This window comes from Myotis myotis, unplaced genomic scaffold (genome assembly GCF_014108235.1).
Source record: "Myotis myotis isolate mMyoMyo1 unplaced genomic scaffold, mMyoMyo1.p scaffold_m19_p_18, whole genome shotgun sequence".
Classification (NCBI taxonomy): Eukaryota; Metazoa; Chordata; class Mammalia; order Chiroptera; family Vespertilionidae; genus Myotis; species Myotis myotis.
In genome coordinates this window covers 35593276-35606682 of record NW_023416322.1, presented here as the reverse complement: position 1 = coordinate 35606682, position 13407 = coordinate 35593276, and the positions used below count along the sequence as shown (strand labels likewise).

The 13407-nt window shown below is 43.2% G+C and overlaps 2 protein-coding genes across 13 annotated transcripts in view; both read right to left on the bottom strand.

Annotated features, from left to right (window-relative positions):
* The window catches only part of PHTF1 (putative homeodomain transcription factor 1), a 28214-nt gene extending 25276 nt beyond the window's left edge, over window positions 1-2938 (bottom strand). For 4 of the 8 annotated variants that reach the window (XM_036343675.1, XM_036343684.1, XM_036343679.1 and 1 more), the window contains exons 1-3: window positions 2434-2937; window positions 2076-2149; window positions 920-976 (exon numbers count right to left, since the gene is read on the bottom strand). In XM_036343675.1, the coding sequence (XP_036199568.1) occupies window positions 920-976; window positions 2076-2120 (102 nt within the window). In that variant the 5' untranslated portion in view covers window positions 2121-2149; window positions 2434-2937. Of the gene's footprint in view, window positions 1-919; window positions 993-2075; window positions 2150-2433 lie in introns of all 8 variants that reach the window. The other 4 variants (XM_036343678.1, XM_036343683.1, XM_036343677.1 and 1 more) reach the window with 3 other exon arrangements.
* Window positions 2939-5604: 2666 nt separating this feature from the next.
* Window positions 5605-13407, bottom strand: part of RSBN1 (round spermatid basic protein 1) — a 29401-nt gene continuing 21598 nt past the window's right edge. Inside the window, exons 3-8 of one of the 5 annotated variants that reach the window (XM_036342779.1) lie at window positions 12981-13118; window positions 12514-12656; window positions 11382-11549; window positions 10070-10178; window positions 9072-9479; window positions 5605-6999 (exon numbers count right to left, since the gene is read on the bottom strand). In XM_036342779.1, the coding sequence (XP_036198672.1) occupies window positions 6946-6999; window positions 9072-9479; window positions 10070-10178; window positions 11382-11549; window positions 12514-12656; window positions 12981-13118 (1020 nt within the window). In that variant the 3' untranslated portion in view covers window positions 5605-6945. Of the gene's footprint in view, window positions 9480-10069; window positions 10179-11381; window positions 11550-12513; window positions 12657-12980; window positions 13119-13407 lie in introns of all 5 variants that reach the window. The other 4 variants (XM_036342780.1, XM_036342778.1, XM_036342777.1 and 1 more) reach the window with 4 other exon arrangements.

Below are 13407 nucleotides of genomic sequence, written 5' to 3'. Positions count from 1 at the left end.
GCATGCCTGCCTGATCACCCCTAACTTGCTCCCCTGCCGGCCTGATCACCCCTAACTTGCTCCCCTGCTGGCCTGATCACCCCTAACTTGCTCCCCTGCTGGCCTGATCACCCCTAACCACCTCTGCCTCAGCCCCTGACCCAAGCTGGCCTCCCTCTGCAGAAGGAGACCTGGCAGATCAGGGGAAGGCGCCGCCCCCATTACCCCACTGCTGCTGCCACTGCTGGCCTGAGCCTGGGCCCTTCGCAGCTGCCATGGCTGTGGCTTTGTCTGGAAGGACGTCTAGAAGACGTCCGCCCTAATTCGCATATTACCCTTTTATTAGTATCGATAAGCTGGCACTCTGAATCCCACATCAGTGTTGGTTGCTTAGTTAGCATGAAATAACCCCAAGAATTTGCTTGGTTCTAACAGCACTGTAGAAAAAAGTTTACTCGAAACCCGTAATTGAAAAGGTGATTCCGGCCACAGATGGATTTTATTTGGCTTGGAGGGGAAGAGGAAGAGAAGGAGGAGGGGGAGGGAAGGGAAAAAGAGGGGAGGGGAGGCGAGGGAGGGGGCATGGGTCTAGAAAGTCCAGATATCTCATATAAAAATACACATTCCCAGCTTCTCTTGAAAACGCGGAAGCTCTGTCAATAGTGGGCCTATACTGGCACAAAGCAAAGCGGGGCAGAGTGAAAAAGCCACAGCCCCATTGAATACAGGACATTTGTTTTCTGGTTCATCACAGACCAACCACTTCTTTCTCGTCCCCGGTACTGAGGCCAAAAGCCAACCGTCATTTCCCATGCTGCTTGCAGTGTTGTCTGCCTTACAAACTTCAAAGGCTAAAGAAAGCCATACCTGGTGGACCAGTGCAATCCACGCTTCACATTAACACCGCAAAACAAAGCGAGGGTCCGAGAAATCACTTTACCTTAATCTGAGTCTGTTCGATCGACTTCTCCCATATCTGCTGGTCATAGGCTCCAATCTGAAACAGGGAGAGGCTACTGAAATGACGCAAACCTCACAAAGTCGTAAACTACCAAATATCAACATGATATGTGGCAAATGCCTGTGCTGCTCAGACTTTGACTAAATTAAGTATGTGTGATATCTGGAAAACGTTTCCATGTCTTCAGGGAAACTAGAGAGGAATAAAAGGCAAGGGACAGACAGCTCAATAAGATAGCCGGCAGGACACAGACACCAGGGGGGTGAGGGCATGAGCGTGTGTGTGGGGGGGGGGGGCGCAATGGGGAAAAAGGACACATATTTAATACCTTAATCAATAAAGAAAAATAATAAAAAAGAAAAGTTGGCAGGAACCACCCTTGCCGGTTTGGTTCAGTGATTAGAGCATGGGCTTGCAGACTGAAGGGTCTCGGGTTCATTTCCAATCAAGGGCACCTACCTCAGTTGCAGGAGGCACATGCGGAGGCAACCAGTTTATCTCTGGATCTCTCTCTCTCTCTCTCTCTCTCTCTCTCTCTCTCTCTCTCTCTCTCTTATGGGTGTTTCTTTCTCTGTCCCGCCCCTTCCCTTCCATTCGCTCTCTCAAAAAAAAAAAAAAAATCGATGGAACCTGGCTGGTGTGGCTCAGTGGTTGAGTCAACCCTGAACCAGGCGGTCACAGTTGCGCCCCGGCTTGGGGCACACGCCTGGGTTGCGCGCTCGATCCCCAGTAGGGGGCGTGCAGGAGGCAGCCGATGGATGATTCTCATCATTGATGCTTCAATCTCTCTCCCTTCCTCTCCCTGAAATCAATAAACACATTCTTTTTAATCAATGGGAAAAAAATATCCTCAGGTGAGGATCATTTTTAAAAATTGTTGATGGCGTGCAGATAGAAGTTTCGGGTCTCACAAGGAGCGGTTTGATCAGAAGCTGTTTCCAAGTGGTTCTGGGGCGCGATGGTGTCGCCGCAGAAGGAGGCGACCGGGGGTCGTACTGGGGACCTGGAGCAGATACCGTGTCCCCCCGTCTCCCCAGGCCCGTCGGGGCGCGTGCAGGAAGCGGGGGCCTAACGGGAGCTCCTCGGGGCGCCCCGGCAGGAAGGGCGCTTGGCCAGTAGGACGCGCCGACGTTACCTTCTTCTGGTACCACGATATGGCATCGCGCTCGCCGGAGGCCATCTGTCCCCCGGCCGGAGGCGGGGATCTCACTGCAAACGAAGGAAACCCGGGGTGAGCGCAGCGGCGGAAAGGCGCTCATCCCGGCGGGGGCGGAACTCGGACTCCGCGTCGGCCGCTCCGCGCGCTGCCGTCCGCTTCCCTGACTGTTCGCCAGGAAATGTGGTTTTTAAAAAGCAAACCCCAAAGCGTCCGGGCGACGTTTTCCGCGAGTGTGTCCGCGGCTGCTGGGGGGGAACGGGGGAGAGCGGAGGGGAGCGGAGGGGAGTCCCCGGAGCCGCCCTGCCCCCCGCCCTCCCCGGCGCCCGGCTCTCACCTGGTGCCCGCTGCTGGGCAGGCGGGCGGCCGGGACCGTCCTCTTCAGTGGCCCCGGCCGGGCCGTGAGGCTGGGGGCCAGGCGGCGGGCCCCGCAGGCCGCATCTTCCCCCCGAGGCGGCGACGCCGGCGGGGCCGTTACCATGGAGACCGCGGAGGCCGCCTTCCGCCCGGCGCCCGAGAGGACGGTCTGTGGCTACAGACCCGGCGTCCTCCAAGCCCGACGTACGGGGTCAGCGGAGTGACCCGAAAATAAGCAAAGAATGAATGGGGGACGGAGGGGGCGGAGAAAGGCTGGGCTCGCCGCCGCCGGGCCCCACGGCGGTGGCCCAGGCTCGGCGCCCGCTGGAGAGCCAGGTGCCCCGGCCCCGGGCCCGGAGGCAGCCGCCGGGGAGCTCGGGGCGTCCTCGCGGGCGGTGGTGACTCAGCGGCCGGAGCGGGGCGACAGCAGCTCCGCGGACCCCGTGCGGCCGGCGCGGCTTCCGCTTTCCGGGTTTCGCTGCGGAGGTGGCCCCGCCCCCGCCCGGGCGCCCCGCACGCCCCCGCCGCTCCCCCCGCCTCCCCCGGCCGCCTCCCCAGCAGTGACTGTCCCGGGTTCGCTCCCGAGCAGATCGCTGTCGACAGTCGAATGGATCCCCGCTTGTTTCTCGGCGGTTCGTCCTTTATGGTCGGTCTTCCCCGTGGGCGGTGGCTGCACGCCCCGCACGGGCCTGGCGCACCTGTTCGCGATTTTGCTGATGAACCGCGTGGGTTTGCGCTGTGCTGGGCGCGGGGCTGGCAGGCTGCAGCTGTGACTCCCCGTGGGGTGCTCGGGAGTGAGGGATGCGGAGGGCGAGGCTTGCGGGGGACCGGGCTCTTCCCCAAATTACGGGGGAGGGTGGGGGGGTGCGGGGGCGGCCCGCAGGACCGTCTCCAGGGTAAGAATTCCAGGAGGCTGGCCGAGGCAGGACCCAGGCGCAGCTGCTGCTCCCTGACGTGAAGATTTAAGGATTAAGGCTTTCAGCCGCTCCCTCCTCCGTGGAGCTGTGGTTTGTTTTGTGCTTGGCTGTCATTAGGGAAACAGACCCCACCTCGGTGGCAGCGGTGCCCTGGCTTGCCCAGCCTGTGGCATCGGGCAGCTAACGCTCAGCACGTTGGTTAGACGAGCTGCCACTTCAGAAAGCCGAAGACGTGCGGTTCTGAATGCGTTACAAACATTTCTAATCACCCGTGGAAGGTGGAGCTATCCCCGTCTTATCCATGAGGAACAGGGCGTGAGAAGGGAGCGGTGCCTCCAGAGAGAAGGGGAATGACTTCACCAGGCTTCTTTCTACATCGCCTGTTGGCGGGGTTTCCTTTCTGCTTCTGCTGCTTGGCAGCTTTTCCCTTCTAGGCTACAGTAAACATTACAATTCTGTTGGGTCTCAAAGACAAATGGCCAAGTTAAAAAAGAAACACTGGATAAGTGACAAATGAGAAAGTCACTTTTTGTGTGTATCTAAATATTTGAGACAAAAATTACGTTAGTAGCAAACATTTCTCCTTCATTGCTCGGCACTGGATAGAGGCTTTGGGGGAGTTTGTCGAAGAACTGAATCAGGCAGATCACATTGGGGGAGTCCCTGGCGGGTGGATCACATTGGATGGAGGAGTCCCTGGCGGGTGGATCACATTGGGGGAGTCCCTGGCGGTGGATCACATGGGGAGGGTCAGTATGTAGCAGATCATCTTTCAGAAGTATCTACACTCCAGTGCTTCCTAAGGCTGCCACTGAGCCAACATGGCTTTGACCAGAACTGCCTTCAGAGCCCTGCTCCACCAATCAATCTTCCACAATTTGTCAACCTAGCAAGCCTGCTTCCTCACCTGTATTATGGAGATTGTTTTGTTACTTTCCTACAGAAAAGGCTGTGAGAATTAAGAGTGAGATTCCCTCATATTGTCTGGCCCACCGCAGTTACTCAAAACACATGAGTTCCCTTTCTTTTCCTTTACTAATCAGAGTCAAAGTTTGTCAGTGCTTAGGCTGGGTCCAACTAAAAAGTTCACACAAATAAAAACAGAGGGAAAAAATCCACTGTGTTGTCACTTAATACATCAATGACATCTGTTTGCAAAACTACACACCACCTTAACACTGCATGCATGCACTTTCAAAAATAATGACAGCAGCAGCATGAAGATTTAAGATTGTCCTCAAAAGTAGATCTAAACTAGTTGAAGCAGCAGGAGACATAACTGCCTCAATGTCAAGCATGGTTTTTCTTCTTCCACAAAACTAGTTGTATCTCAATATGGATGGGCTTTTCCCCAGACACCTATGACCTTTTCTAAATTATTAGGAAGTGATAGAGGACATGGATGCAGGGGATTAAATACTTTAAAAACAGGTTCCTGGTAGCTAAGAATTCACACATGCTATTCATTTCATCATGAAACATCAGTAAAGGACAAATCAGACTTTGTTTATTAAAAAAATACTTTACAGGAAAAAAAAAAAAAACCTCTATGCATTCCATTGTCCTATTTTACAAAGAAATAGCTTAACAAGTTAACACACTTAGACAGCTACAAAAAAGCACTGTGCTAAAAGATTATTCACACAAATTTAGGTTTAAGACTATTCATTAAAAACCTTTTTAAAACACTTGTTAATGTCAATAAACAAACTAAGGCCACACAACGCAAATAGTCCGCCAGGCAAATTATACATTTCATCTATATGCAAAGACCTTAGATAAATTAAAGCCACAGGAAAAAAAGTCTTAGCTGCCAATCAAAATGGAGTTTAGTCACAAAAAAACACCATTACATGAAAATTTACAACATGTGATAGAAGTAGTACATAAGTATTTCTTTAGCGAGAATTGAAAAGTGCTATATTAAGAGACAGTGGTCTCAACTACATGCACAAGTGGATCCTAAAAAATGTATGAAGAAAATGGAAGGCCATAATATTTATGGAGAGATACTTGCTTTTAAAGCAACAAACTTTAGCATGGGGATAGGTCCCTCCTATGCTAAAGCAAGACACCTCTTGTACATTTCCTCTACTTACTGCATGACCAATAAATACAGCTACAACCTGTTGTTTTAAATAAAACTTAGCAGAAATACTAGTGAAAGGTTCTTTTTTAAAAACCTGTAGCAATGACAAAACAGATTCATTAGAAAGACACCAAGTCAATTATCCTGAAGGCATAAACACCAATTTTTAATGGCAAATACAGATGAAAATATATTATGGGCTAATATTAATGATCAAGAATATATTCACTAAGGGTTTTCTTGAATTTTGGAGTCTTGTTCCTAAATTAGCTTTCATTCTAGACAATATTTATAGAGGGGAAGGCAATAAGCAAAAGTGTGAACTTTATGCCTCTTAAGACTGATGCAAGATGATGCAAGACATCTTTTCCTAACATTTAAAGAATTTTATTAAATAAGCTCCTTTTTCCTACTACAAGAGCTTGTAATATTAATCATCTGATATTCCAACTGTCTCTAAGGGGGAAGGGCACCTTTCAAAAGTCTTTAAAAATAATGAAGTACCAATGAAACAAATTGTTAAGTGCTGAATAAGCAAATTAATAAACGCACAAGCCAGCCTAGGAATTCCTTCTTAAAGAGTTAAAATTCTGAAGGGGGAAACTCATGTAGGTTTTATTGTTATTGCTTTATGAATTTGGAATACCTCTTTGAATCCTAACCCTACTCCTAGCATATCTTGGTGTAATTATAGAATGACTTCTGGGGCAGGGGGAAGACTTTTATCCTTATTCATGAATACCATAAAATCGTTCTAGTTACGACATTAGAAATACTCACATATTGGGTCCTTTCCATAAGCACATTTAAAAATATGTGCTCCACAATAGCGGTCACCAACCGGTGGTCCGTGGACCACTGATGGTCTGTGAGGTCCGAAAGGTTGGCGACCGCTGCTCCATAAAATACTAAAACTTATAGCCACATTCTGCAAGTCATCTCAAAGAGTTGGCACAACAGATAAGATACCAAAAAGGAAGATCAGCTTAAATTTCAGTTACAACTTCACTGCCATCAATACTTTACAAATCAGAAGACGCCAGTTTGCTCCATGCCTCACTCCACCAAACCAAATAATTGAACGAGTTAGAAAAGTTGCAATCATCTGTATCACTAAACTAGGATACGGCTTGGAAAGCAGTAAGAAACTCAAAACGGGCTTTTCTACTGCTCAGTCTTTAAAGCATGCTATTAAAATCTAATGCTCACTCACATGGGACACTCAGTTTCCAGGTTCATTACTAGCTAAATGTTTCTCTCTCCATCCTATTGCAATTCTAACGTACAATGAATTTATTAGTACATGATTTTAAACATTTTTATACTCTTTTAATGTGTTAATATTGGAGGTGAGGGTAGAATGTGTCAAAGGAAAGTGGGGATTTGCTTTTGATTGTAGGTCTTTGCAGATCCGCTGGTTCCTGAGTGATTAAACACAGTGCTGGCTGTCAGGAGACAGACTCCTTGTGTATTAGCAATGACCAGCTCAGATGACAGGTGGCATCTGCTGGATGGCAAGTGGGAGATGGGGAAATCGGATCTTGGAAGACAAGGAAGGAAAATAAAAATGAAAGTTTTTGCTTTAGCAACCTTGTTCTTCATGATTATTTTAAAAAACAAATGTTGCCTGAGAAGAATTTTACTTTGCACAGCCTCGTAAAGCTCTATGAAATTCTTCTGGACAGAAAAACAGAAACAAGAAAGAACCCAAACCCACATACTTTGTGATTAACCCCACCCCCTGATAACAAAAAACATCCTTAAAGGCAGGTCCCTTAAAAACTAGTCTTGATAAACTAGAATTTACCCTAGAATTTATACCCAAGATTTAAAAACACCCCTGCAATAATCACATTACTTTTCATACCATTCTAATTACCTTATTTACAGAGATAACGAAAACCAACATCACTTCCAATTCATAAATGGTTTACATTGAAATGTTTCTCTATTTGTCTTTATCCTTTTTAACAGAGAATACATACATATACATATATATAAGGAATAATACAGATTCTAACTAATCACTGCAGTATTTGCTGATGGTTACTTTTCTATCGGTTTACACAGTGACCTCTATACTTTGCTAATATGCATTTAACTACACAACAATATTGCACAAAGTAATATTTATATAAGATTTAACCTATTTCAGAATATTTTAGAGAAAAATTCATATTTGATATTTCAAAAGATGCAGCTAAGTTTTCATGGTGACAGACATAAAGCAGCATCTTTTTTTGCCTATGTTAATGTAAATATTCCAAATCTCACCCTCCAGGAAAAAAAAAATCTCCAAATTGCACTATAAACAGGTAGATATAAGAATCTGGTCTTAGGTGTGGGGAGTACTCTTCCTTTAATAAACAAAAGGCCTATAATATTATTAACTAAGAGAAAGTAAAATGTGTATCACATTAACGTTCTAAAATAATAGAAAGACTACACTAGCTATATGAACTTGCCTGTGTAAAAAAAATTTAAATACTCAGGCACTAAGCACTGGACTACCTGAAACTCTAGGATGAAGTCGGTGCCATATTCTTTACTGGAAAGTGGCTACACAGAGTCATAGCAAATAAGCTCTGGTATTCACTGTTAAAACTGAACTGAAGGATCTCAACAGTAGGTCTTTATCGTGAAGAGGTTGGTGCCAGGAGACAAGAAGATTTTCCTAAATGTCATGCACAGAATATGGCAGCCTCATCAGAAAGATTGCTATCATTCCCTCAGTTTGATACTCATGATCAGTTTAGGAAGCAAAAGTATCCACACAAAATGTGAGGATGCCAGGAAGCAGAACAGTAGAGTATCAAGTCAACGTTATCTCTTTTACCCAAAATATTTTCCATAGTTACCTTGTATATGAACCATGGATAATGAATGAGCAAGGACTATACATCTTTAGATATTTTTAATTGAAATATCCACTGGGCTTTAAATAACAGACACAAAGAAGACAGTTTGGATCAGAAAGTGCTGTGCTTTCTCTTCTGTTAAACCAGAGAGCCACTGAATTTTCCTTAGAACTACCTGTTCTTTACGGTTGGAACTAAATAACTTACTTGCTTTTGAACAAGATACAAGAACTCTTTCCTGCAACCTATACCGTTTTACTGTAGAAATTGAATCTGTGCCATAAAGACAGAGTACTAAACCATAAATCTGATCTTCTACCATAAAAACAGCAACTATGGCAAGAGACAAGACAAAATTAAGGGAAATGAATAATTTACCAAAAAAGAATCTGTTATTCCAGAGAGTTATTTTGCTTTGAAGAAGAGATTGAATTATTACCTCACACCTTGAAACGGAAAGTAGCAGCAGACCCACTATTACGTACTGTACTAACGGGATAAGATACAACTCTTAACTTTGCATAATCTGTGTAAAAAAGATATGCTTGACATTTGTGGAATGTCATTTCTCTTTTTATAGAATTATAGGCAAGATTTCTCCAATAAAACTTAACTTAAGCCAGTTATAAAACTATAACTTCACATCAAAATTTAAAAAAGTTAAAAAATGTGTTTGAATATGTACATATCACACAGGAGTGCTTGAATGTTCCTGTAGCTTGTGTTGCTGCTCGGAGTCCAGTCTACTTCCCACCTTTAAAACCGGGACAGGCTGTGCCATCTGGTCTTGCTGCAGATTCAGTTCTGAGGAAGGTGGGACGGAAGATGAAGCGGTTGTGAAAAGCTGCATCTCTGCGCATGTTTCTTCAGGTTCCGTTTTTATCCTCACACACTGGGAGTCAACTTCTAATTCTCGCTTTCCAGTTAAATCGCGGTCCATGTTAGAACTGCTTTCTGTGTTCTGAGTGGCTTCCACAACAGGGTGGTACTGTTTGAGCCTTATATGCCAGGCTAGGCTGCACACTGCGGACACCGTTTTGAACTGATGAATGACATTTCTGGGGATGAAGTAGATATCATTGTCGCACAGCTGAATTCTAGCATAACGAATGCCTTCCCGCCTCATTTGGTTTAGTTTGGCTTCATCCACCCACTGCACACACTAAAGAGAAGGGAATGCATAATGATTTAGTCAAATAAAATGCATAATTATTTAGTCAAATAAAATATTATTATTAGCACAGGAAAACAGAGGGGCCAAATGAAAGCTAAGCAATACTAAATGATAACAGCTTTTAATTTCCTGTAATGTCTGACAAACCTTCTTCCTCATGTTTTACTACCTCTCTAGCAACAAAGGACTGGCTAAAGTCAGCATGGGCCTAGGGAACCATTTAAATTAGTATTTCAAAGTGCAGTTAAAATCAATACTCTTTGCCACACAGGAGGGCAACATTTATCCGCTCCTTTAGTCTTTCATCCTTTTGCAGGTGAGGCACCCAGTGCAATGGGGTTAGCAGCTGAGGCTGAAAAGGGCCAGAACTGGCATCTCAAGTTAAAGAGATTCTCAAATATTCTGTTTGGGAAGCCCTGTTTCAATGATTTTTGACACCCTCCACACACAGCCTTAAATAGTAATAAAATTCACTACCCCATGTATCTAACTGTAAGGTAAAATGCTAAATAAAATGGGTAAAGATACTTCTCTCCAATTTCTCACTCAAAGGGTAATAAAAACGCAGGAGTTATTACCTGGGAGACTGGAGGTTCGTGAAGGTCTAACTGAAGTCTCTGTACAACATCAGTGAAATCCTCAGCATGAAAACAAATCACATCTTTGGTTATGCGAGGTTGGTCACTCCTAAGATGGACACAATGAAGTTTTAGGAAAATCATCTCATAATGGAAATAAGGACAAATTTCAGTGTTCCTGTTCCTGGAAATGCTGCTACTAGCACAGAAATAGGTATATAGCTTCCAAGGACAAAGTATACATTTGCTCCTTTAATCAACTTGAACAATAAACAAAACGCTAAAAAAACTGTTTAAAAATAAGAAAATTAGATTAGTTGTTATAAAACTAAAACAACAGTGACTAGAAGCAGAGTGTGAGTCTAACCTGGTTGCATTTGTAATCCTTTCACCACTTTACCCACCATCTCAATGCCACCCTGTGATATCATCATCAACCACACAAAGATCACACCTTCCAGTTTTCAAAGTATTGAAAGGGGGGAAAAACTGAGTAATCTTTCATTTGAAATACTCAGATCAAACTCTATAATAATATTGAAGGCCCTGACATAAATATGAAAAACAAAGTAAAAAAAAAGTTTTTAAATGAGCTGAATTCTATGTTCTGAGCTTTGTTAAAACTGTGCCCCCAAATAAATGTAAAAGGGTGCAACCATTAAGAAACACAGGATGGTGGTTTCTACAAAAATTAAAAATAGAATTACCACATGATACAGCAATTCCACCTCTAGGTGTACACAAAAGACTGAAAGCGGAGACATAGGATATTTGTTCAGAGCAGCCAAACGGTGAAGCAACCCAAGTATATCCACTGATAGCTGAACGTCTGAACAAGCTGTGGCATATACATATAATGGAGTGTTATTCAGCCTTCAAAAGGAAGGAAATTGACTCCTGGTTCAATATGGATGACCCTGGAGGATATTAAGCTAAATAAAAGAAACTCACAAAAGACAACTACTGTATGATCCCACTGATATGAGACATTTAAAGTAGTCAAATTCACAGAAACAGAAAGTCGAATGATGGTTAGCAGGAGCTGAGGGTGAGGAGAAAAGGGAGCTATTGCTGGTGGGCACAGAGTTTCAGTTCTGCAAGATGGAAAAGTTCTGGAGATCTCTTTCACAACAATGCCCATATCCCTAACACTACTGAACTGTACACTTAAAAATGGTTCAGATTTTACTTTTAATTTTGTTATGTGTGTTTTACAATTAAAAAAAGAAAAAAGGTCCCCAACCTTTTAAATTGAGTCTACATTTTCTTAGACAACATTAACCAACTTTGCAGTTGAGTTCCATTAACTTACCATTCACCAAACTGTACAGCTTTCAAAACCCCAACAGCGGCAGTACTCTGCCAGTCAAACCCCTGGCCCACATGATCAGCATGCGCTCTTGTCCTATCTTCAAAGAGGACTTCCCGGGGTTCACTGGTCCGAGGTAGGTACTGGAGATTTTTTATTTCATTCATTGATCTGGAGTTGATTTGGTTGTGAAGTAAAGGGAAGGACAAAAGTATTAATAGTAATTAGGCAAAAAAGTTGACTAAGACACCAAATTTCAAATAAGAGGAGGGCTGAGAGGGTTCAATGACTTTTATCATTAGTATTTAACAAACACACTCTATTGCAATGTTTAATGTGATTACCTTTCCCTCTTGGTATGTCATGATAATATAGAAACTATGTCTTAGGCTCAAATGTAGTGTTTGAATATATAAAATTTACTTGTCTAGTAACAGAAAATAAAATTCAAAGTTCAAGGCTACATGTGGCTTTACTCTGAGTCATTTTTGACTTTCAAAATACCTGTAACTCTCACAACATTCTAGGTGAATATTTTATAACATTGAATGAGAGTAGGCCTTGAAAGCTTGCCACTATGAGAGAAACCCCAGAGGAAAAGATATAGACTTGACAATATATAAACAAAAATTTCCTAAGGGGGGGGACCTGAAACATAAAGAAATCTGAAACTAAAAGAAAAACAACATTAAAAAAAAGTTAATAGTCATAATGTATAGGGAAAATTTACAAGTCAATATACCCCAATAGAAATACGGGTAAAGGAAATTAAAAGGGAATCACAAAAGAAGTACAAACCACTCAAAGAAAAGCAAATTAAAATGACACATATCTATCCAATCAGATCAACAAAGTTAAGAATGTTAGTAGAGGCTATGGGGAAAAATTTATATTCCCATCCATATAGTAAGGTGAGGATTCACAAAAGAACAAAAAACAAACAGAGGAGGCCTCACTCTGATGACTGTGAGCTGAGTGGACCAGACGAAGGGACTGACCACTAGAGACTTAGTTAAGATAGCTCTTCGAATCATCTAGACAAACGATGTTCAAACTGTGTGCAAGCCTCAATCATCTTTATAAGTTGTCAACTAAAACAAGTGCTTTTGCTTATTTGAGAAAAGTGATTGTTTACCGTCGTCTTTTGAAGGGTGACTTTGGCATATCTGCTGTAGGGATCATCTGCTCTCCTGGCCTTACCCACATGATGGGCCCATCATCACTCTGGGACCGACACTGGAGTCGGAGGCTGGAAAGTGTACCCCAGGGCAAAGTCATCTAGAAGTCAGATGAATTAGTCACATAAAAAAATTTTAGACTATTTACAAAATAGATAGTCTTTAGGTAGCCACCCCACCTAAAAGAAAACTCTGGGAAGCTTATTTTGTGTATGTATATGAAGAAATAAATGTATTAGATAGTAATATCTATAAACAAAAGAATACTGAAGTTAAATATTTTATAGCAACCGTTTTTTAAACATTTCTATTCAAAACATTGGGTAAAATTTCATTTTAACAGACAAGATTAGCTTAATACTTTTAAATGAAAAGTATCCACTTACGAATGATCCGAACTTTAATAATATGAATTAACACTCACTTTCAGAAATGGTGATTCTTCTAACATATCAAGGAACTCTGGGAAATAATCACCAACTTCTTCATCTACTGCTCCAACAAGACTTATCTGCCGCATAGGACCTGCTCGGTAGGTGCCACAGCAGTACGTCCTGTTGACCTGAGATAAAACCAAAGAGGGGAAGAAAGGCCTGAAGGTACTCTATAATATATTTAAAGAATCAGAATAGGGCATTGTTTCCAATGTTGCTATTTCGTCTTCATACTAAGAACTCAAAGGTCAGTACCTTGGACAAAGTCAACCGTTACAGAAAAGCACCCACACACACTGACAAATACATTGATATAAGTTCCACACCTGAAATTGCACGGTGCAAGTTAGTCTATGGTCCCAACATCTCAAGGAAATATTGAAGACATTACGATAGACTTAAACTTCTTTGAGAATA